Source organism: Ranitomeya imitator, chromosome 7 (assembly GCF_032444005.1).
Source record: "Ranitomeya imitator isolate aRanImi1 chromosome 7, aRanImi1.pri, whole genome shotgun sequence".
NCBI classification, from domain to species: Eukaryota; Metazoa; Chordata; class Amphibia; order Anura; family Dendrobatidae; genus Ranitomeya; species Ranitomeya imitator.
Window position 1 is genome coordinate 143157181 of NC_091288.1, and position 21750 is coordinate 143178930.

Sequence of the window (21750 nt, forward strand, 5' to 3'; positions counted from 1 at the left end):
CTGCTATTGGCCATGTTGTCATTTTCTCTTCTTGCAATGTACTATAAAAACAATTGCACAATATCACTAACTTTCTTTGTGTTATATTGTGCATAACCTCGCAGTGTCCTGCACAGCTAACTTGCTCGCTTCTCACCTGCACATGGATATGTCATACAGACGTGAATGTGAATAACATCATGAACATTTATTGGCAGTGTTTTTATAGAATAATTAGTGATGAGCGAATATACTCATTACTCGAGATTTCTCGAGCACGCTCGGGTGTCCTCCGAGTATTTTTTAGTGCTTGGAGATTATTTTCATCACTCCAGCTGAATGATTTACATCTGTTAGCCAGCTTGATTACATGTGGGGATTCCCTAGCATCCAGGCAACCCCCACATGTACTTATGCTGGCTAACAGATGTAAATCATTCAGCTGCGGCAAGAAAAACTCAATCTCCGAGCACTAAAAAATATTCTGAGGACACCCGAGTGTGCTCGAGAAGTCTCGAGTAACGAGTATATTCGCTCATCACTATTCATAATCTGTAATGCTGATGTATGAATGAGTCCTCAGGATATCTTTGAGGAAGATATTATTTTAGGCTAGGACTCGCCAGTGTTGTATGACTTTCCAATTCAGTGGCATCTGCAGATTGCAGGTGCGCAGTGTGCTTCATGCATATTCCTGTGAACTAACGCTGGTGTCCCATTGGAAATATCCTCTAGAAAAAAGTCTCGCGGAGCCCCTGGCCTAATAGTCAAGTTAAAGGGGTTAGCAGTAGTAGACTGATGAATGGACCACTGCTGCAATAGCTTTATGATCCCTACTAAACGTACCAACCAGTCTCCAAGGAGATGTAAACCTTAAAGGAGCTGCAGTGTTCATATGAGCGTCAAGTCACCATCAATTAGCTGATGGTCAGGGTGGGAGTAGTGAAATATTCCACTACCAGTCCAGTATGGGTGTCCTGTCCAAATTACCATTGCTTCACTGAAGTAAGGCTCATCTGAGTAATGTAATGACTGACCAATAAGTGAAAAGTGCTTTATTCAGCCAAAGTGACTTTTTCAGTGTCAGTCAGTAGGTATCTTACTTCTGAATAAATTGCCGTCCATTTGGGCCTGTGCACTCACGCCTCATACCGCACACGGACACAACATTTTGCACTACTTGGACACCCCCTTTCATTCCTCATGTTTGGCCCCATTGAAATAGAAAAGTTTATACTCTCCTCCCATACCGGCGCTGTTCCAACGGTGTCGACACTCGTGTTCCCGTGGCTCACATCATCCAGCGCTGATCGGGACAAGGCTCACCTGTCATAACCTCACGTAAGCCCCAGGACCGCCAGTGCCGACACCACTGGAACGGTGCCGGCACAGGAGGTGAGTATAAGTGTTTTTAGCAATATCAAACATGGGGAATTAGAAGGGTTTCCACTTTTAAGGCAGGTTTTCAGTTTGGTGTCGACATGCCATTGGACAGTGACCGGTGCAAAGCCTGCTGGGAAGTAAAGGAAATTCCAACACCTATAGAGCGGGCAGAATGCTGATAAGTTGGAAGCATCCTCAAAAAGAGTGAATGGAATGTTTTAGAGCATGACAATCAGGTTTTAGGGTTAAAGGACAAGTACACATAAAAATATATCGGTCACCAGATTTCACTTGTGCTAACTGCATTCATTAGTATCTAGAACTTGGACCTGATAAGACTAAGGTGTTTTTTTTTTTTTTTTTTTTATCCATGTCAGAATAGCCATATATAATTATTATTTTAGGTTTGCCTGCATTTTATATTTCCAGCTAGGGCTGATGCCATAAAATGCTGATTATTGTTCCAGCATTATCAAAGTAAGCACACCAGCTTGGTCAGGTTTAACAGATCTACTTAGTGTTTTAAGATCTTTCACTGTGTATACAGATCCTAAACTGTTCCTGAATTTTCTAGGAATATGGAGCAGAGATATACGATATAAAAGTAATCTTCCACTTACTGAGATCAACAAAATCTTAAAGAACATGGAAAGCAAGAAGCTCATTAAAGCCGTCAAGTCAGTAGCGGTAAGAAGTAATTGTTTTTACTTTAACTTCCAACATAGATTACTTTTCAGTGGAAAAAGTTTATAGAATTGTATTGATGTCATTCATTGTGAAGTTAAAAATAAAGAGCTAAAATAATGTGGTTATATAATATATATAATGTTGACACCCTTTGAATGTATGACGGCATTCAGTGTTTTGGGATAGGAGTCTCTCAGCATGGCACATCTACAATCGGTGACCTTTGCTCACTTTTCTTTGCAGTAGCGCTCCAAATCTGTCACATTGTGAGGGCATCTTCTGTGTACAGCGCCCTCTTCAGGTAGCCCAGAGTTTTTCTGTTGGATTCGGGTCTCTGGCTAGGTAATTCTAAGACTTTTGTCTTCTGGCAAAGTTCTTCCTTTGTTGATTTGGAGGTATGCTTAGGGTCGTTGTCATGCTGAAAGGTGAAATTTCTCTTCATCTTGTCACAAATTGCAGCTACTTTAATGTTGCTGTGAGCCTTTTGTGTTTTTTTTAATAAATGTTTGAGGGTCCTTCTGTTTTTGGTGATGTCCCTGTTGTGCCAAATTGTAGACACTTACTGGTAACAGTCTTCACATTGATCCAACAATGAGATCCCTTTGCTGTGTTGTAAGCTGTTTATGGATCAAAGCTTTTGCTGTAAAATGCAACTAAAAACTGTCCGGAAAACCAGACTAGAACAACTAAACTTTACATGGGGCAAATCACTGTAAATGATGGCAGCTCTGTACTGACTCTACTATTTAACATGAGTTTAAATCTGGCTAATTCTGAACACATCCCTGATTATTACAGGGTGTTCAAACTTACGCAACCACATCATTATAGTTTTGTTTTCATTTCTTTATCGCCTCTCATTGGGGGACACAGGAACCATGGGTGTATGCTGCTGCCACTAGGAGGCTGACACTATGCAAATAAAAAAAAAAGTTAGCTCCTCCTCTGCAGTGTACACCCCACCGACTGGCATTATACTCTTCAGTTTAGCTTTGTGTCAGTAGGAGGTGGACACGAGTCTTTCATTAGACCCTTATCTACCTCAATATGCATTGTTTCTTTTCAGGTTTTTCCGGAGGGATACAGGGTGAACAGTCACACCTGTAGTCCCACAATACGGACTATGAGTACGGCGTGTACTGCCACCCCGTATCCTCATAGATCCCTCTCCAGGACCAAGAGCCTAGCACACAAGTGTGCTTAGAAGTCCGGTCCTTCCCTCAGGTCAGGCCTGCAGCAACCCGATTGTTCCCACCGCCCAGGATCCCCCGGCCGATCCGCCCGAGAGTGATACCCCCATCCCTGGCTGGGCTTCCTCTCTGTCACAATCGGTGGCCGATCTAACACGGGTGTCTCAAACTCTGGTGTCCGTGCTGGATCGATTACCTCTGCAGTCCCCCGCAGTGGCCAGCGGGTTGCAGGAGCCTCCGCCCGAGCCCTCCTTGATAAGCCGCAAAAGGTCCAGTCAGGAACAACGGTCTGAGTCCTCTTCTAGCTCCATCTCGCTACACGGTCCTCCTCTGCAGTCAGCGTCCTCCCGATCCTCCTCCCCTGAGTCAGGCGAGGCGTTCTCTGATGCACCCTCGGAGGATATTTTGGAGCTGGATTCTAACCAAATCGCCACCATGAGGGATATGGTCCAGAATCTCATTGGAGCTATAAACCAAACCTGTGGCATCAAGGATCCATCTACGAAACCTGCAAATCAGGCGGTTTCGTTTAGACGGGCTAAACCACCTTCCAAGTTTTTTGCTCCTCATCCTGAATTTGAGGAAATCATGACCAGAGAAAGAGAGAACCCGACCAGACGTTTTCAGAGGGGAAAACACCTTGGTGTGTTATATCCTTTTTCTCCAGAACTTACCGCCAATTGGACGGTCTCTCCCTCGGTGGATCCCCTTGTTTCCAGGCTGTCCACCAACACGATGCTTCCACTGTCCGGCGGAGCATCTCTGAAGGATTCTAACGATAGTTATAGAATCCTTTGCAAAGTCAGCCTTTGAAGCGGCTGCAGCTGTTCTATGCCCAGCTTTTGCTTCCACTTGGGTTTCGAAATCCATTTCCAAATGGGTCAAAGAACTCCGTCGAGATATCCTGGACGGGGCGCCACCCATGCAGCTGGCGGAGCTTGCCAACCAGATTTCCCATGCTGGTTAATACCTGGTCTCCGCCTCTCTGGATGCCGCGTCTTGTGCGGCTCAGGCGTCCAGCAATGCTGTTGCCATCCGCCGGACCGTTTGGCTCAAGGCCTGTCAGATGGACTTATCTTCCAAAAGTCCCTTACCAGTCTGCCCTTTCAAGGCTCACATCTCTTTGGTTCCCAGCTGGACCAAATCATTAAGGACGCCACTGGGGGTACAAGTTCTCTTCTTCCCCAGGCTAAGCCTCATCGCCCTCCTCCTAGACAGCAATTTCAGTCCTTTCGGCCTTTTCGTCACTTCGCGGCATCAAACTCCTTTTCTCAGCAGCACGAGAGGCTACAGGCACGTCAGGAGAAGAAAACGGTATCCTTTAGACCCACTCCGTCCTGGCGTCCTCGCTACTCCCAGGGTAGATCCTCCAGGACTGGAAGATCCACCTCGGCATGACTCTCGGCAAGACCCCAGCCCACCTCCCAGGTTGGGGGGCCGTCTTCTCTTCAGGGACGTCTGGATCTCCTCAGTAGAGAACGCATGGGTCAGGGAAGTTGTATCCTGGGGATACAAGATAGAGTTCGTTCACGACCCCGGGATCGTTTCTTTGAATCCCGACCTCCAAGAGATCCCGCTCTAGTTCCGGGTTTCTTCGCAGACATCGCTTCTCTTTCTCAAAGCAGGGGTAAACGTTCCCGTCCCAGAAAAATAATGGTTCACAGGTTTCTATTCAAACCTTTTTGTGGTACCGAAAAAAGACGGCAAGGTTCGCCCCATTCTGGACCTCAAATTGCTGAACAGGAGAGTTCGTCTGAGACACTTCAGGATGGAATCCCTTCGTTCAGTAATTGCTTCCATGGAGGCTCAAGAATTTCTGTGTTCCATAGATATTCAGGACGCCTACCTCCATGTCCCGATATTCCCCGGACATCACCGATTCCTGCGCTTTGCGGTGCTCCAGGAACATTTTCAGTTCGTCGCCCTGCCGTTCAGTCTTGCAACCGCCCCAAGAGTTTTCACGAAGATCATGGCAGCGCTGATGGCCATCTTGAGGGTCAGAGGCCTGGTTCTGTTTCCATACCTCGACAACATCCTCATCAAGGCTCCGTCCTCCTCTCAGGCTCACGAAAGTCTGTCCATCGTTCTTGACACCCTAGCCCGTTTCAGGTGGCTGGTCAACCGGAAGAAGTCCTGCCTTATTCCCTATCAGCGCATCATCTTTCTGGGCATGCTCTTCGACACTCGTCAGACCAAGGTCTTACTTCCCAAAGACAAGAGATCCACTCTTTGTCGGGACATATGCTTGCTACAGGGTCCTCGGCCTCCCTCCCTCCGATCGGCCATGAGGGTTCTGGGGAGGATGGTAGCAACATTAGAAGCGATTCCCTTCGCAAAATTTCATTCGCGACCCCTTCAGCAAGCCATTCTGTCTCAGTGGGACAGGTTTGTCTTCTCCCTGGATTGTCCGATCCAACTCTCTTCTCGGGTCAAACGGTCTCTCAGTTGGTTGCTGACATCACCTCTCATCTCCCAGGGCAGGTCCTTCCTTCCAGTTCACTTGTAAGTGGTGACGACGGATGCCAGCCTGCTTGGCTGGGGTGTGGTTTTTGACCACCTGACGGTTCAGGGCCGTTGGTCGGCGCAGGAGTCAACTCTGCCGATCAATGTCCTCGAGATTCGGGCCATCTTTCTGTCCCTCCACCACTGGGAAAGGATTCTCAGGGGCCTACCAATCCGGATCCAGACAGACAACGCCACGGCTGTGGCATATGTTAACCATCAGGGGGGACTCGGAGCTCCTTGGCCCTGGCCGAGGTATCCAAGATCCTCCTCTGGGCAGAGGCAATGGTTCCGGTGATATCCGCAGTGCATATCCCCGACGTGGACAATTGGGCCGCCGACTTTCTCAGCCATGAGGGCCTCGCGGCAGGGGAATGGTCCTTGCATCAGGAGGTCTTCCATGAGATTTGTCTTCGATGGGGGACTCCGGACGTGGACCTCTCGGCGTCTCGAATGAACAGGAAGGTCCCGCAGTTCGTCTCCAGGTCTCGCGACCCTCTTGCAGTGGACGTCGACGCTCTGGCCATTCCTTGGTCACAGTTCGCGCTACCCTACCTGTTCCCACCCCTTCCATTACTTCCCAAACTGTTGAAAAAGATCAAAGCGGAAGGGGTGCCGGTCATTCTGATCGCCCCGGATTGGCCTAGGAGAGCTTGGTTCGCAGAGCTCGTCAACCTTCTCGCGGACGCCCCCTGGCGCCTTCCAGACAGGCCTGATCTGTCTCAGGGTCCAATCTGCCACCCGAATTCTCGGTCACTCAGCTTAACGGCGTGGCTGTGGAGACCGCAGTTCTAAGAGTGTCCGGCTTTTCGGACCGGGTGATTCTCACCATGATCCAGGCTTGGAAGCCTTCGTCTTCCAGGATCTACTATCGTACCTGGAAGGCTTACTTCCGTTGGTGTGAGTCCAACCGCGTTTCATCTATGTCCTTTTCCCTGCCTTCTATCTTGGCCTTCCTTCAGGCAGGACTGGATTCAGGCCTTGCTCGAAGTTCCCTAAAGGGCCAGGTTTCTGTGCTTTCCATCCTTTTCCAGAAGACTTTAGCTTCTCGGCCTCAGGTTAAGACCTTCCTTCAAGGAGCAGCCCATGCTGTCCCTCCGTATAGGGCCCCGGTGGATTCATGGGATTTAAACATTGTACTGGACGTTCTGAGGGGTTCCCCCTTTGAGCCTCTCAGGGAGATTCCCCTGTCAGTTCTATCTTGAAAGGTGGCCTTTCTTGTGGCCATCACGTCTATCCGCTGCGTTTCTGAGTTGGCCGCCCTGTCTTGCCGGCCTCCGTTCTTGGTCATTAACCAGGACAAGGTGGTCCTCAGGCCTCCGCCTTCCTTCCTTCCTAAGGTGGTTTCCACCTTCCACCTCAACGAGTACATCATTCTACCTTCCTTTTGTCCAGCTCCGACTCATCCTCTGGAGCGATCGTTGAACAAGCTGGACCTCGTCAGGGCAGTGAGGATCTACCTGGATAGAACGTCCACTTTCCGGAAGACCGATTCTTTTTTTCGTCATTCCCGATGGCACGTGCAGAGGCCAACTGGCTTCTAAGGCGACTATTGCTCGCTGGATCAGAACGGCAATTCTGGAGGCCGGGCAAGAACAGAGTGCCCCCTCCTGGGATCAAGGCCCACTCTACCCGGGCAGTCGGCGCCTCCTGGGCGGTGCATCACAGGGCTTCCGCCCTACAGCTTTGCAAAGCGGCAACTTGGTCTTCCATCCACATATTCGCCAAATTTTACGAGGTCCATACCTACGCTTCGGCGGACGCCAGCCTAGGCAGAAGGATCTTGCAGGCGGCAGTGGTGAGTCCTTTGACCTGATGGAAGTCTGTTTTTCCCGCCCTAGGGACTGCTTTGGGACGTCCCATAGTTCATGTGTCCTCCAATGAGAGGCGATAAAGAAAACAGGATTTTTGGTTGCTTACCGTAAAATCTGTTTCTTGGAGCCTCCATTGGGGGACACAGCACCCTCCCAATGTTTCTCAGTTTCTGTTGTTTTATGTTCTATGACTGTTCTCACGTTTACAGTTCTCAAGTTTGTGGTTATGGTTTTTCAAACTCGTTATTTATCTCCTACTGCTTTCTCACTAACTGAAGAGTATAATGCCAGTCAGTGGGGTGTACACTGCAGAGGAGGAGCTAACTTTTTTTATTTGCATAGTGTCAGTCTCCTAGTGGCAGCAGCATACACCCATGGTTCCTGTATACCCCAATGGAGGCTCGAAGAAACAGATTTTACGGTAAGCAACCAAAAATCCTGTTTTTCCTCTCAAAATAATTATAGTTTTTCTCAATGGATTTGTAGAGATTATGGGTGATATTACAGACGGGAAAAAGTTCTGAAATTATTCTTTTTGGTCTGATTTTTTTTTTTTTATATGACAAAAATCTGGCTCTTTTAACAGGACTTCATACATTTTTTTTTTCTGTTTGTCCACTGTAGGCGTGGGTAAAACTACAACTGGCCGCAGTAACTTAATGTCAAACCATACAGTTTGTAAAACAACAATATCTATTTTTTTTTTTCTTGTAGCACCATCTAAAATCCCTTTTTAAAAAGGACTTACAAATATTTACTAGAATTTATTTTATTTCTGAAGTAACAATTATGGAGCATTAGAATTGTATTGTGCTGTTTCTGTTATTCCTCCTGAAAATGTATGAAGAAATTGACTCCTGGGTGTTTTCAGCTGTCTCCACATAGTCTGTCACTATCCAATCCCACACGTTGAGTATCTGGTCAGTATTTTACATCAGTATTTGTAGGTCAAAACCAGGAGTGGAACAATCCGAGGAAAAGTATATTAGAAACATGTCACCATTCCCCTGGTTTACCGACTTGTTCCAGCATATAGGTTTGTTTGTAACATGAAATATGTATGTGAGTTAGAATATGGTGAGGGGAAAAATAATTTATAATTGCTTCACTGCACCGCTGAGTGCTCCAAAAGCCTCACTGCTCTGAACTCGCCATCTGGTCCTCCAACAGCCTCGCTACTTGCCATCTGGTCCTTCAACAGCCTCGCTACTCGCTGTCTGGTCCTCCAACAGTATTATGACTCGCCATTTGGTCCTCCACTAGCCTCGTTACTCACCATCTGGTCCTCCACCAGCCTCGTTACTCACCATCTGGTCCTCCACCAGCCTCGTCACTCACCATCTGGTCCTCCACCAGCTTCGTTACTCACCATCTGGTCCTCCACCAGCCTCGTTACTCACCATCTGGTCCTCCACCAGCCTCGTTACTCACCATCTGGTCCTCCACCAGCCTCGTTACTCACCATCTGGTCCTCCACCAGCCTCGTTACTCACCATCTGGTCCTCCACCAGCCTCGTTACTCACCATCTGGTCCTCCACCAGCCTCGTTACTCACCATCTGGTCCTCCACCAGCCTCGTTACTCACCATCTGGTCCTCCACCAGCCTCGTTACTCACCATCTGGTCCTCCACCAGCTTCGTTACTCACCATCTGGTCCTCCACCAGCCTCGTTACTCACCATCTGGTCCTCCACCAGCCTCGTTACTCACCATCTGGTCCTCCACCAGCCTCGTTACTCACCATCTGGTCCTCCACCAGCCTCGTTACTCACCATCTGGTCCTCCACCAGCCTCGTTACTCACCATCTGGTCCTCCACCAGCCTCGTTACTCACCATCTGGTCCTCCACCAGCCTCGTTACTCACCATCTGGTCCTCCACCAGCCTCGTTACTCACCATCTGGTCCTCCACCAGCCTCGTTACTCACCATCTGGTCCTCCACCAGCCTTGCTGCTCGCCTCTCGCCATCTGGTTCTCCAACAGCCTTGCTGCTCGCCTCTCGCCATCTGGTCCTCCAACAGCCTTGCTGCTCGCCTCTCGCCATCTGGTCCTCCAACAGCCTTGCGGCTTGCCATCTAGTCCTTCTTTCCACCGTTGTATTCCACATCTCCTGCCTTTTCCCTATAGGCCAGGACTTCTCACCATGTCCAGGCCCCAGAGATTACTAGAAGTCAGAAAGTCATGTCGTCAGCATTGCTACCTTATGATGCGCAGTTACCTCCAGAGCATGGATGTGGTTGGAAGTCTTGGAGATGTGGCAGAAAGAAAAAGCCCGGACGGAGAGGCCACAGGAGTGAATTATTATTTTATTTTTCAAACTAATACTTGCATCTCGAGCCGCCTCGCTGCCCTCTGGTCCTTTTTTTTTTTTCTGTTGATCGCTGCATATCTCTTTTCACTATAGGCCACGACTTCTGGACGTGTCTAGGCCAAAGCTCACTGTGTGTGTGTAATAAGGTTGCAATGACGATGCGATCTTATTGTCCTGCAGTGAGCTCTGGCTTGGAAGATGACTGAAGTCGTGTCCGATGGAGATGCAACGTGGGACAGAGAAAAAAAGAGGTCTGGATGGTGGCTGGAAAGGTTAGCTGTGAGGTAAGGGGTGTTTTTTTTTTTTTTTTTTTTTTTTTTTATATAACCTCTGACATTTACAACTGAAGATTTACGCAAGTTGGATGTTCATAAGTTGGGTACTACCTTTATTTTAATGAGGATGAAGATCACACCCAATGGTCAATCTATTGCTAAATGTTCCAAAGGAATAACAGTGGAACTGCAAGGTACAAAGTTTCGTTTCATGGAGAGTAAACAGGAGGAATAACAGATATATATTAAGGTATCAAAATTAAGATGTTTGGACAATCAAGGATGATCTTTTACATTGTAATTAATTGTGTTCTTGCTCTTCTTCAGGCTTCCAAAAAGAAGGTGTACATGCTGTATAATGTACAACCTGACCGCTCAGTGACTGGCGGAGCATGGTATAGTGATCAAGACTTTGAATCCGAATTTGTAGAAGTATTAAATCAACAATGTTTTAAATTCTTGCAAACCAAGGTGATTCACTTTTAATTATGAGGGCTAAATACATGTTGTACGTCATTTTTAGCTTTTCAATACATAGTTATTGTTTGTGATAAAAGGACTGGTGACAAACCTTTAGTGGTTCTTACTCCCACTGCTGACTGACAAGGACCCATGCATTACAAAAAGAGAGGGGCCACATACAGACCTCAGCTCCTCTGCAAAAATGTAGGTGCCGTGGTTATCAACTTCAGGAATGTTGGAAATATTTTTATTTTTTTTTTAATTTGAATAAAACAAGTGCAAGTAATGAAATAAGCAAAAAAACAAGTAATTGATGATCATCCTAGGTCTTCATGTATAGGAGGGATAACTACAAAAGCCACAACATCCCTTTAATATGCATCAGGCCTTTAAATCCTATTGTTAGTTTAATACAGTACAAATTAATGAGACTATAATAATAATCTACAGCAGGGGTGGTGAACTTCAGGCCCCAGGGCCATTTATGATTTATTTTATCAGGCCCCTGAGCAGATTCTCAGGGACCCCATTCTTGGGCAGGAAGGTGTATTTTGATTGCCACCAGCTCATTAATTTCTTCTTGCTCTTTTAGCACACACATGTAGTGTTCACTACTGAACACTGAAGGGCATGCAATGAAAGATTACATCCTGACACCAGTGCCAGAGTAAGGATGTGCTTTGTGGGCAGAGTTTGTACGGCCCCGAAGGATGGTATAAATATCCAAATGGCCCTTGGTAGAAAAAATATTCCCCACTCCTGATCTACAGGATGCCATTATCACTTTTGTGTTTGATCTGAACATGAAAACTTGTTCTCCATTGCTTGTGACAGGCAGAAGCGGCCAGAGACAGTAAGCAGAACCCCATGATCCAGAGGAACAGCTCATTTGCCTCCTCACATGAAGTTTGGAAGTATATCTGTGAACTTGGCATTAGCAAGGTAAGAATCGCGATGAAGGCAGAGTTCCTCTCCAGCAATCGTTTAGTTTCAAACTGATCGAGTTCGAGGAACAAAGCGGCGCTATTTATTAATGGCTCTGTTTTCCATAGACTTCAATGGTAAGTTTTATTTCATTCATGGACTTTATTTGTTTTCTTAGTCAGACCAAAATGTTTTGCCTCCGTTTTTTTTTTTTTTTTTTGTCCAGCTAAAAAAAAAAAAAAACTACCGGTAATTGCTGCTGGATCAGTTAATTCTATTATTGTAGTCAGTGTGAACGGATCAGTTTTTCATCAGTTTCAAACTGATTAGTTTTTTTTTTTTTTTTGTTTGATCACTGGATCCGCTTCAAACTGTTTATCACTGGACATGTGAAATCCACCTTGGGCTAAGTTCACATGTCCAGCAGCAATCCATTGATAAAAAAAAGTTGTGTAGACAGAACTTTTTTGTTTGGTTACAAAAACTGCTTTAAACTTGGATTTGTTTTTTTAACATTGACGTTTATGGAAAACGGATCCATTAAATAGACATGCATTTTACATTTGACAAGAATCCGCTTTTTGCTAACTGGATCAGTTTGAAATGGAAGAAAACATGAGACTTTAACAGATACGTTTTCCATAGACGTCAATGTTAAAGAAATGGTTCCAGTTGAAATGTTTTTTTTTTTTTTTTTTTTAACTGTACAAAAAGTTCTGTCTGCACAACTTTGTCAATGGAATGTTTGTTGCTAGATCCCTTCTAACGGATGATTACTGGACATGCGAACATAGCCTTAAAAGAGTTGTGTTAATAGGAGGTGACACTTTATATGGTCCATTATCTGCTGCTGTGGCTAAATGTAAACCATGCACGGAGCCAGAACAGCGCTACTCCTTACAGGGCAGCACGGTGGCGCAGTGGTTAGCATTGTAGCCTTGCCGCTCTGGAGTCCTGGGTTCTAATCCCACCTTGGACAACATCTGCAAGGAGTTTGTATGTTCTCCCCGTGTTTGCGTGGGTTTCCTCCGGGTTCTCCGGTTTCCTCCCACACTCCAAAGACATACTGACAGGGAATTTAGATTGTGAGCCCCATCGGGGACAGCAATGATAATGTGTGCAAACTGTAAAGCGCTGTGGAATATGTTGTTGTTGTTGTTATTATTATTATACCGCTCCCATTCATCTGAATGGGAAATAAGGTGCAGTACCAAAGAATGGACATTAGGCTGTGTGCAGAGCTGAGCTGTTCAGCTCCACTCATTGTTTGTATCTGGCCGTGGCCTGAAAATATAACAGCAGCTCAGGGACGGGTGTCGTCCTCTAGCGATCTGATGTTGATAACCTATTCTAAAGGTACCTTCACACATAACGATTTTGTTAACAATATCGTGGCAACGTCACGCTTTTTGTGATGTAACAACGATCCCGCTAACGATATCTTTGTGTGACAGCGACCAACGATCAGGCCCCTGCTGGGAGATCGTTGGTCGTGGGGAATGATCAGGACCTTTTTTTGGTCGCTGATCACCCCGCTGTCATCGCTAGATCGGCGTGTGTGACGCCGATTTAGCGATGTGTTCACCTGTAACCAGGGTAAATATCGGGTTACTAAGCGCAGTGCCGCGCTTAGTAACCCGATATGTAACCTGGTTACCATTGTAAAAGTTAAAAAAAAAAAAAACACTACATACTCACATTCCTGTGCCTGTCACGTCCCCCGGCGTCAGCTTCCCTGCACTGTCAGCGCCGGCCGGCCGTAAAGCAGAGCACAGCGGTGACGTCACCGCTCTGCTTTACGGCCGGCGCTTACACAGTGCAGTGAAGCTGACGCCGGGGGACGTGACAGACATCGGAATGTAAGTATGTAGTGTTTTTTTTGTTTTTTTTTGTTTTTTACTTTTACAATGGTAACCAGGGTAAATATTGGGTTACTAAGCGCGGCCCTACACTTAGTAACCCAATGATTACCCGGGGACTTCGGCATCGTTGAAGACAGTTTCAACGATGCCGAAGTTGTTCCCTGTATCGTTGGTCGCTGGAGAGAGCTGTCTGTGTGACAGCTCTCCAGCGACCACACAACGACTTGCCAACGATCACGGTCAGGTCGTATCGCTGGTCGTGATCGTTGGTAAATCGTTTAGTGTAACGGTACCTTAAGAATAGGGGTCTGTTTACTCGGGCTGACCATTGATGCAAGACAACCATAGATTAACATTTACTGATAAGTGATTGGTTAATAGCTGTTTACACGGGCACATGGCAGTACAGCTGTCACAATTCTGGGCAGTTGAGTCCTGCCTACACAGTGATGATGCGCTGCCAAGATCGAGGATATTTTGTGCTGTAGAAAAGATCACTTTGACCAGATGAAACAAGTGTTTTACCCGTTCACCAATTGGTCTGCAGTCTGTTAACTCTGAAAAATTATTGTGAAACCATTGTTGTTAAGAACTCTCATCTACAATAATCTTTCAGTGTAAGTGCAGATAAGCCATCAATAGCAGTGGACGACACTTATATCTTTCCTCACATACGCGGCTTTTGATGAATACAGAGTTATGTCGGCTAAGGGTGAGTGAAATTCCCCGTAGTCCCGCCGAGATTTTTTCTGTACCAAACTGATCTTCATCAATAATATGTATTACATAGTTTCATAGATCGTGTTTTACATGAGATCAGCTTGTCTTTTTTATTCTTATGAGAAATTGTCTTTCTGGGTTAGGTTGAACTATCAATGGAAGACATAGAAACGATCTTGAACACATTAATTTATGACGGGAAGGTGGAGATGACCATAATTGCTGCTAAGGAGGGAACAGTGGGCTGTGTGGATGGACAGATGAAGCTTTATAGAGCAGTGAACCCAATCATCCAGCCAGCAGGCTTAGTACGTACGCCTTGCGGTTTATGTCCGGTAAGTGAACATCACCACCAGATTGTTGAATGTTAACCCCTTTCTGTCTCCCGCCGTTCTAATTTTATCACTTTTTTGTTTTTTTTCTTTTACAACTACCAAGAGCCATAACTTTTTATTTCAGTAAAACAGCTATAAGGCCATGTGCACACGTTCAGGATTTTTCGTGTGTTTTTTCGCTACAAAAACGTGATAAAAACGCGAAAAAAACGCTAACATATGCCTCCTATTTGCAGGGTATTCCGCATTTTTTGTTCAAATGTTGCATTTTTTTCCGCGACAAAATCGCATCACGGAAAAAAAAGCAACATGTTCATTAACTATGCGGAATTGCGGGGATTCCGCACACCTAGGAGTGCATTGATCTGCATACTTTCCGCATGGGGCTATGCACACCATGCGGGAAGTAAGCAGATTATGTGCGGTTGGTACCCAGGGTGGAGGAGAGGAGACTCTCCTCCACGGACTGGGCACCATATAATTGGTAAAAAAAAAAGAATTAAAATAAAAAATAGTGATATACTCACCCTCTGATGGTCCCAGGAGTGTTCCCGCCTCTCCAGTGCATGCTGCCGGTTCCGTTCCTTTAGATGGTCTGTGTGAAGGACCTGCGATGACGTCGCGGTCTTGTGATTGGTCGCGTGACCGCTCATGTGACCGCTCACACGACCAATCACAAGCCGCGACGTCATCGAAGGTCCTTCACACACAAACCATCTATAGGAACGGACGCCGCCGAGGAGATCGGCTGTCTGCAGGTAAGTATAACCATTTTTTTAATTTTTGTTATTATTTTTAAACATTCTATCTTTTACTATTGATGCGGCATAGGCAGCATCTATAGTAAAAAGTTGGTCACACTTGTCAAACACTATGTTTGACAAGTGTGACCAACCTGTCAGTCAGTTTTCCAAGCGATGCTACAGATCGCTTGGAAATCTTTAGCATTCTGCAAGCTAATTATGCTTGCAGAATGCTAAAAAAAAACGGAAAAAAAATGCGGATTTCTTGCAGAAAATTTCCGCAAGAAATCCGGACGTGTGCACATACCCTAAGAATGAATAAATAGAAGTAGTTGATACTTTTTACTGAGGACTCTCAATTCTAAATATTTTTCTATCCACTGGCTAACACGGTACCAAGATATATATCTTTCCTGTGTCTAAATAGAAAGGTAAAAGCGAATCAACATTGTGTGACCTAACGAATCCAATTCATGAAAGAGAGTAGCATCTGTACTCCATATGATTTGGTATCTGAGATGTATATATTTCTAATTAGGTTTTGATTATGGAACATCGATTTGGTTGATTAATAAAAACAATGTGCACAAACATTAGAAAATATTTTGTGTTGTTTTTTTCCTTTATTTAGTGTGATCTCCAATACTTCTGTAACACCCCTACTTACAATTAGTATAGATCTTGTCAGTGCGTCTTTTTATTGTGCAGAAAAAATGATCTGGCAACATGATTCTCCGTGTCTGTACAATTATGGTGATACCAAACAAGTGAAGTTTTTCATGATGAAAAATAAACATTGGAAAACGTCTTCATCGATAGGGCTGTATGAGGGCTTGTTTTTTGTGTGGTGAGCTGATATTTTCATCAATATTATTTTGGGGTACAGGTGACAGGTTTTTTTTTTTTTTTGGGGGGGGGAGGGGGAAGCAGCAACAATTCTGGCATCTAGATTTTATTTTCTTTATGGCATTTACTGTTCAGGTTAATTTATTTTCTATTTTGATAGATCAGGCCTTTATAAATGTGGCAATACTAAATGTTTATTTTTTTCAGTTTTCAGGCTGTTCACGGATAGGACAGAATTATCTTCAAGACAGATGCTCCTTAAAACTACTGTAGGGATTTTCACTCACTGCATAGTTCAAATATCTAGGCAAAACCCTTGAATCTTCCGTAATAATGGCATATTGGTAGGGACAGGGGAGTAACAAGGTCATGCAGAATTTGCAATTTCATCGAGACGCTCTACGGTCTGAGGACCAATCCAACTTATAAGGCAGATCCGTGTTGGGACCCCCACTGATCACTAGAACAAGTTACTGTGTCCTCTGTTTTCTTCTGCCCACAAGATTTCGGATGGGCGACACAAATGGTAGCCCTGTTGCTTCATTCAATTCTACCACACTGACATAAACCCCCATACACATTAATATGAGCCGAATCCACGGATACTGACTGGTTCGGTTGACAGTAATGTATGTGGGAGCCCTGGACAGTTTGTCGTGAGATCATCAATCCGACAATCCAATTTCTGTTGATAATATCTCCAGGAGATAAGCAGTCGTTGGTTGTAGGAGTGCTCAGGTATATGGGTGAACTGGCCAAGATGATCTGACGCAACAGCCATCTAATGTGTATAGTGACCTTTTAAAGCTGAGCGCAGCACAGAGTTATCTTTATTGTCCTCTTCTACTTTTTGGTATAGACTTTAGGATTTTTCCTATTGGCACGCATTCAGCTTCTCCAGTTTGGAGTCTTCTGGCCAGAGGAGAACATGCAATATGAGTCCCCAATCACCTATCCAGTGAATACCCCTTTAACCCTGCTGTTTTGTTCGCATTTACTATACACTTGTAGTGTTCCGGGTCACTATGACCCGGGCTTATTAAACCTTGATTTTAGACACTCTAACTCCATTTTTTTTATACTTTTTGCTTACTAGACTGTTTGTGAACATGTTAGTGAAAAAAATTAAAGATAATAAACATTACAGTGTGAATATATTTACATGATCATATAAATTTACGGATTCTTGCATGAAAAACAATACACATGATTTTTGCATAGAAATGTTTTACAGCCAGAACCTGTTATACTCGTCTTGTTGTCACAAGTAGAAGGGCAATAGCTGCATCTTTTTCTTTTGATGCCGGAAGAGGCCATGGGGGTAGAAGCGCTTGTGGAGGACATGGCTTCACTGTCCTGGGCATGTTGATGGGTGCTTTGTACCAGGCCTGCTGCTGCTTCTGTTCTTGGTGTAACTTTTCTGTTCTCAATATAAGGCCTAACCAGTGACTGTACCAGTGAACAGAGGTATGTACACAGCTGCTCTCCAAAGAAACTGAAAGGTAACATGTCTGGGCTAGCATATGTGTACTGATAAGAGCAGAGAAGATAAGAACCCTTCTGAAAACAAGCAGATAAGCCAGGAAGACAGACTTACTTAGCAAAAAAAAATTATTTGCAAGACTTTACAGCTCAGCTTTACAAAAAAAAACGTCTTAGACAGCGCGTTCTGAGCAGTCCGTTCTGCGCATAATATACACGTGTAGTGCACACCTAGTGATCTCTCCGATGCACTCTACATTTTAGAATAGACTGGGGGGACCTACCTATGAGTATTTTTTTTTTTTTTTTTTTCGTTTACTTTTTGCTACACACAAAGTTACACTTGTTGTGTTCGGGTCATTGTGACCCGACATCGTTTTTTTACAGCTGTGAGGCCATATTTTCAGTGAAATAAAGGAGTTATAACCTCAGTTGGGTCTATTTATTGCATCTACTATTGTATATCAATTGATTTATTTCCTAAATTATTTCAATGGGGTCGTACACGCGCTCTACCGGGGGTATGCATTGAGATCTGCGCACCATAAAAATGGCTTTATATTGATTATTTTTGGTGCGCAGATATCAATGCATACCCCCGGTAGAGCGCGTGTACGACCCCATTGAAATAATTTAGGAAATAAATCAATTGATATACAATAGTAGATGCAATAAATAGACCCAACTGAGGTTATAACTCCTTTATTTCACTGAAAATATGGCCTCACAGCTGTAAAAAACGATGTCTGGTCACTATGACCCGAACACAACAAGTGCAACTTTTTGTGTGTAGCAAAAAGTAAACGAAAAAAAAAAAAATACTCATAGGTAGGTCCCCCCCAAATGAGGAAAAGTCAAGGAGTCTCAAGTTTTAGAGACTTACAGAAAAAAATCTACAGTGCCGCAAAAAGTCTGTTCGGGTCACTATGACCCGAACAGAACAGCAGGGTTAATAAACATGAATAAAAACATCTCTCAAGCTACTTTAATTAAAAGCTGTTTTTTTTTCTTTTAGGTGTTTCATGATTGTCACGAAGGTGGTGAAATATCACCATCTAATTGTATATACATGACAGAGTGGCTGGAATATTAACGAAGCCTACTTATGAAATCTAGCTGTATTCTGCACGCTGGCCAAGGTAAAAGAATCAACACTGACTGGACAGACTCTGCGAAATATATTTATTTTAATATTTTATTATATTTGGTATTTGCTGAGACCTTTATCCTGAATTCTTCATTAAAAGAGCAATGCGGTTTTATTTGTCATTCCATTCTTCATTCATATTTGGATTGTTACAATGTAAACATGGGAAGAAAATATCTCAAAATATTCCTTAACTTTTATTTGGAAAGCGGATACATGTAATTTCTTGTTAAATAAGTAATAATAAATTGGCATTATATGTTCGCTGTCTAAGTCTCCTTAATTAGGCTCTTTAAGTAAATGTTAAGACCTATTTACGATCCTTCCAGAGTTACCGGTCACCATATTTTTTTTTTAGATGTTTCATCTTGGAATGCTGTAGGTTGTTATGGAATTGAAAGCATCTGTCAGGTTGTCCTATGGTGATGCACTTTAGCATCTGTATTATGCCCCAAGTCCCATCCAGACCATGGGTTTCATGGCATAAACAAACATCCTAATGTTCCCAACAATGTCTTGTCCATTGTTGTGCTCCAGTCAATCATTACCATGGGGACATCATTGTGGGCTGTGACTTCATCTCTCTTTGATGACATGGATCTATGGAAGCTCCCCAATGGACGCACTGTCAGAAGAATCAGGGCAGCTACTGTAAGGCCAGAGTCGCACTGTTTTTCACAGTCTGAGTATGGACTGCAATGCATGGACCGGCCAAAAGTCTTCTGAATCAAATGCGAAAGTCAATAACTATCTATGAGGCTCTCAAGCTCAAGTCAGGAAACACACGGCCATTTCTATAACTGTCTGTACACAGACTGTGACATTCGGATGTGGGGATCTGACCTTACGGTACTTTTAGCCCACTGCGGCTGTTAGACCACCACTAGTTGGTGTTAATGGCTTGTTTAGATAGGTCTAGCCTTACTCCATGCATACTGAACATAGAATATCGTAGTTATCAGCAGCACATCTGTTTACACAGGACGATGTGCTGCCAAGAATAATGATCTTATTGACAACATGAACCATCAAATCATCCAACCATTCGTGTGCCGGGTGCTTGACAGCCTGTTTAGCAAATCTGATGGGAAACATTTTTTGCCAATTACCGGCCTGTCATAGTGGAACCTTAGGCTCTGTTCACACTACTGAATCTCCATATAGTCCAGGCACACGCTCCTGTCTACAATTCAGATGCATCGGCGATTAATAATAATGGGTTGAGAAGGTTTAAACAGCCAAAAATATATATTTGTTCCTTCCATTGATAGGGCCTCTACAGTCTTATCAGATGGTACACAGTAACAGAATGCAACAAATGTTAAGGTAACTGTTACAAAAAAAATAAAATTTGAGGCAATACAGTAACATGTTCATTAATTTGATTTATTTACAGGATGTGTAACAGATGAGGGAAAAGTAGTTGCATGACAATGTTCCAAATCGGGACAGGACATGTTAATACTCAGCAAGGAAAAGCCGGATGGACAGTGCAGAGTCGTGTTTACACCGGAGACGGAATAAGTTTTCTTGTAGCCTCAAGAAGGTCATAAAGCTCCGTATTCTGAAAGTGTCCGCGGTCTGTGTACTTGGGTCACTCGGCACCCAAATTATCAGCAACCGTCTGCTGCTCGTGCCAAGGAAGGAATGGATCATCTGTGGAAACAAAGTGGATAATATGGTGACAGTTTGAGTTAATATTTTCCCATTGCCAAGGACGACTGAAATAACCTGAGGGAATATGATAGTTGTTCACAATTGACAAATGGCTTACTTACAATTTAGAGTAAATCTTTTATTCCTGTGAACTAACTCATTTGGATTATTTTTTTCAGAGTGTTATGGCTCATTTTGATAAGCCAATAATCGACAACCCTTTGTAAGAACGCTTATTCCCATCTATTGGGCTATAAACACACAGACAACCACCCAACTAATTACCGTGGAACGGGCAGCATGTGTTAGCTGTCAGATTCCCTTTTAATTCATTTTATAGATTTTACACGGTCTTATAGATCAGACCTGGGCAAACTGCAGCCCTCTGGCTGTTGCAGTCCGGTCCGCGGACTGAGAAACCCGAAGGGTTGAAACTGGCCCACGGACCGCACCGTGCCCTCGCTATCTGCAGCAGACAGTGGTGAATACATTGGTCGAGGACGGGGCTGCTGGTTCCTTCTGCCACCAATCAGCCTGTGAGACAGCAAGCGCGATGATGTCATTTCATCACACTACTGCTGATTCTCAGTGCACAGGAGCAGAGCGCCAGGGGAACGGGAGCGAGAGGAGTATGCGTGGGTTTTTTTCCATGTGTATGGGATATTTGTATGTATATAGAAGAATATTTGGGTGGCTCACACTGTATAAAGTGCGACTGAGTGGGACTCGCTGTATATAATAGGCTCTGTGGGTCACATGCTGTATATAGTAGGCTATGTGGGGGGCTCATACTGTATATAACAGGCTATGTGGGCCACATGCTGTATATAGGAGGTTATGTGGGAACCCTAACAGTAGATATGGGGCAGTATGCAGTTTCATAATGTATATTGATGATGTCAGTATACTTAATTCTGCTCAATATTAAGTGATAATTATAACAGTTAACAATATTGAGCAGAAGTAATTTCAGCTTATTGGTTACCCACCCTGTGAAGCCACGTAGGCGTCATGAAAGTCGGTGCCAATCCGACCTGTGATGCCTATGTGGCGTCATGGAGGGATCACGTTCCTGTGGGTCGGGTGACCGGGGTCACTGAAATGTCACCCGACCTGCAGGTACAGGATGATCTGTACTTGCCCCCACCCCCCCATCCATGGCTACTATTGCTTCTGGGGACTTTTGTCAAACCCCCCCCCCCCCCCCCCACAGATCTGATTGGAGCCAGCGTCCATGTGACTCTATCTGTCCAATCAGATGTGGAGTAAACTATGGCTGCATCACTCTTTAGCTTCATCCCGTCCGTGGAAGCTGAAGAGCAAGGTGCCCGCTTGCTGCCCTGCCACCGACTGACCACTATTACTGCTGCTTCCATCTGGTACTCCCCTCTGCTGCCTTCCGCTCAACGCCGCCTGATTCCATCCCCCCGAC

The 21750-nt window shown here is 44.6% G+C and overlaps 1 protein-coding gene and 1 long non-coding RNA gene across 3 annotated transcripts in view; one reads left to right on the forward strand and one right to left on the reverse strand.

Annotated features, from left to right (window-relative positions):
* The window catches only part of POLR3F (RNA polymerase III subunit F), a 35834-nt gene extending 15364 nt beyond the window's left edge, over positions 1 to 20470 (forward strand). Inside the window, exons 5-10 of one of the 2 annotated variants that reach the window (XM_069733878.1) lie at positions 1937 to 2049; positions 10469 to 10612; positions 11438 to 11545; positions 14253 to 14444; positions 18531 to 18654; positions 20059 to 20470. In XM_069733878.1, the coding sequence (XP_069589979.1) occupies positions 1937 to 2049; positions 10469 to 10612; positions 11438 to 11545; positions 14253 to 14444; positions 18531 to 18608 (635 nt within the window). In that variant the 3' untranslated portion in view covers positions 18609 to 18654; positions 20059 to 20470. Of the gene's footprint in view, positions 1 to 1936; positions 2050 to 10468; positions 10613 to 11437; positions 11546 to 14252; positions 14445 to 18530; positions 18925 to 20058 lie in introns of those variants that run through there. The other variant, XM_069733877.1, reaches the window with a different exon arrangement.
* The window catches only part of LOC138644942 (uncharacterized), a 32334-nt gene continuing 30618 nt past the window's right edge, over positions 20035 to 21750 (reverse strand). Inside the window, exon 2 of the long non-coding RNA XR_011314691.1 lies at positions 20035 to 20318. This is a non-coding gene — a long non-coding RNA (uncharacterized lncRNA). The remainder of the gene's footprint in view (positions 20319 to 21750) is intronic.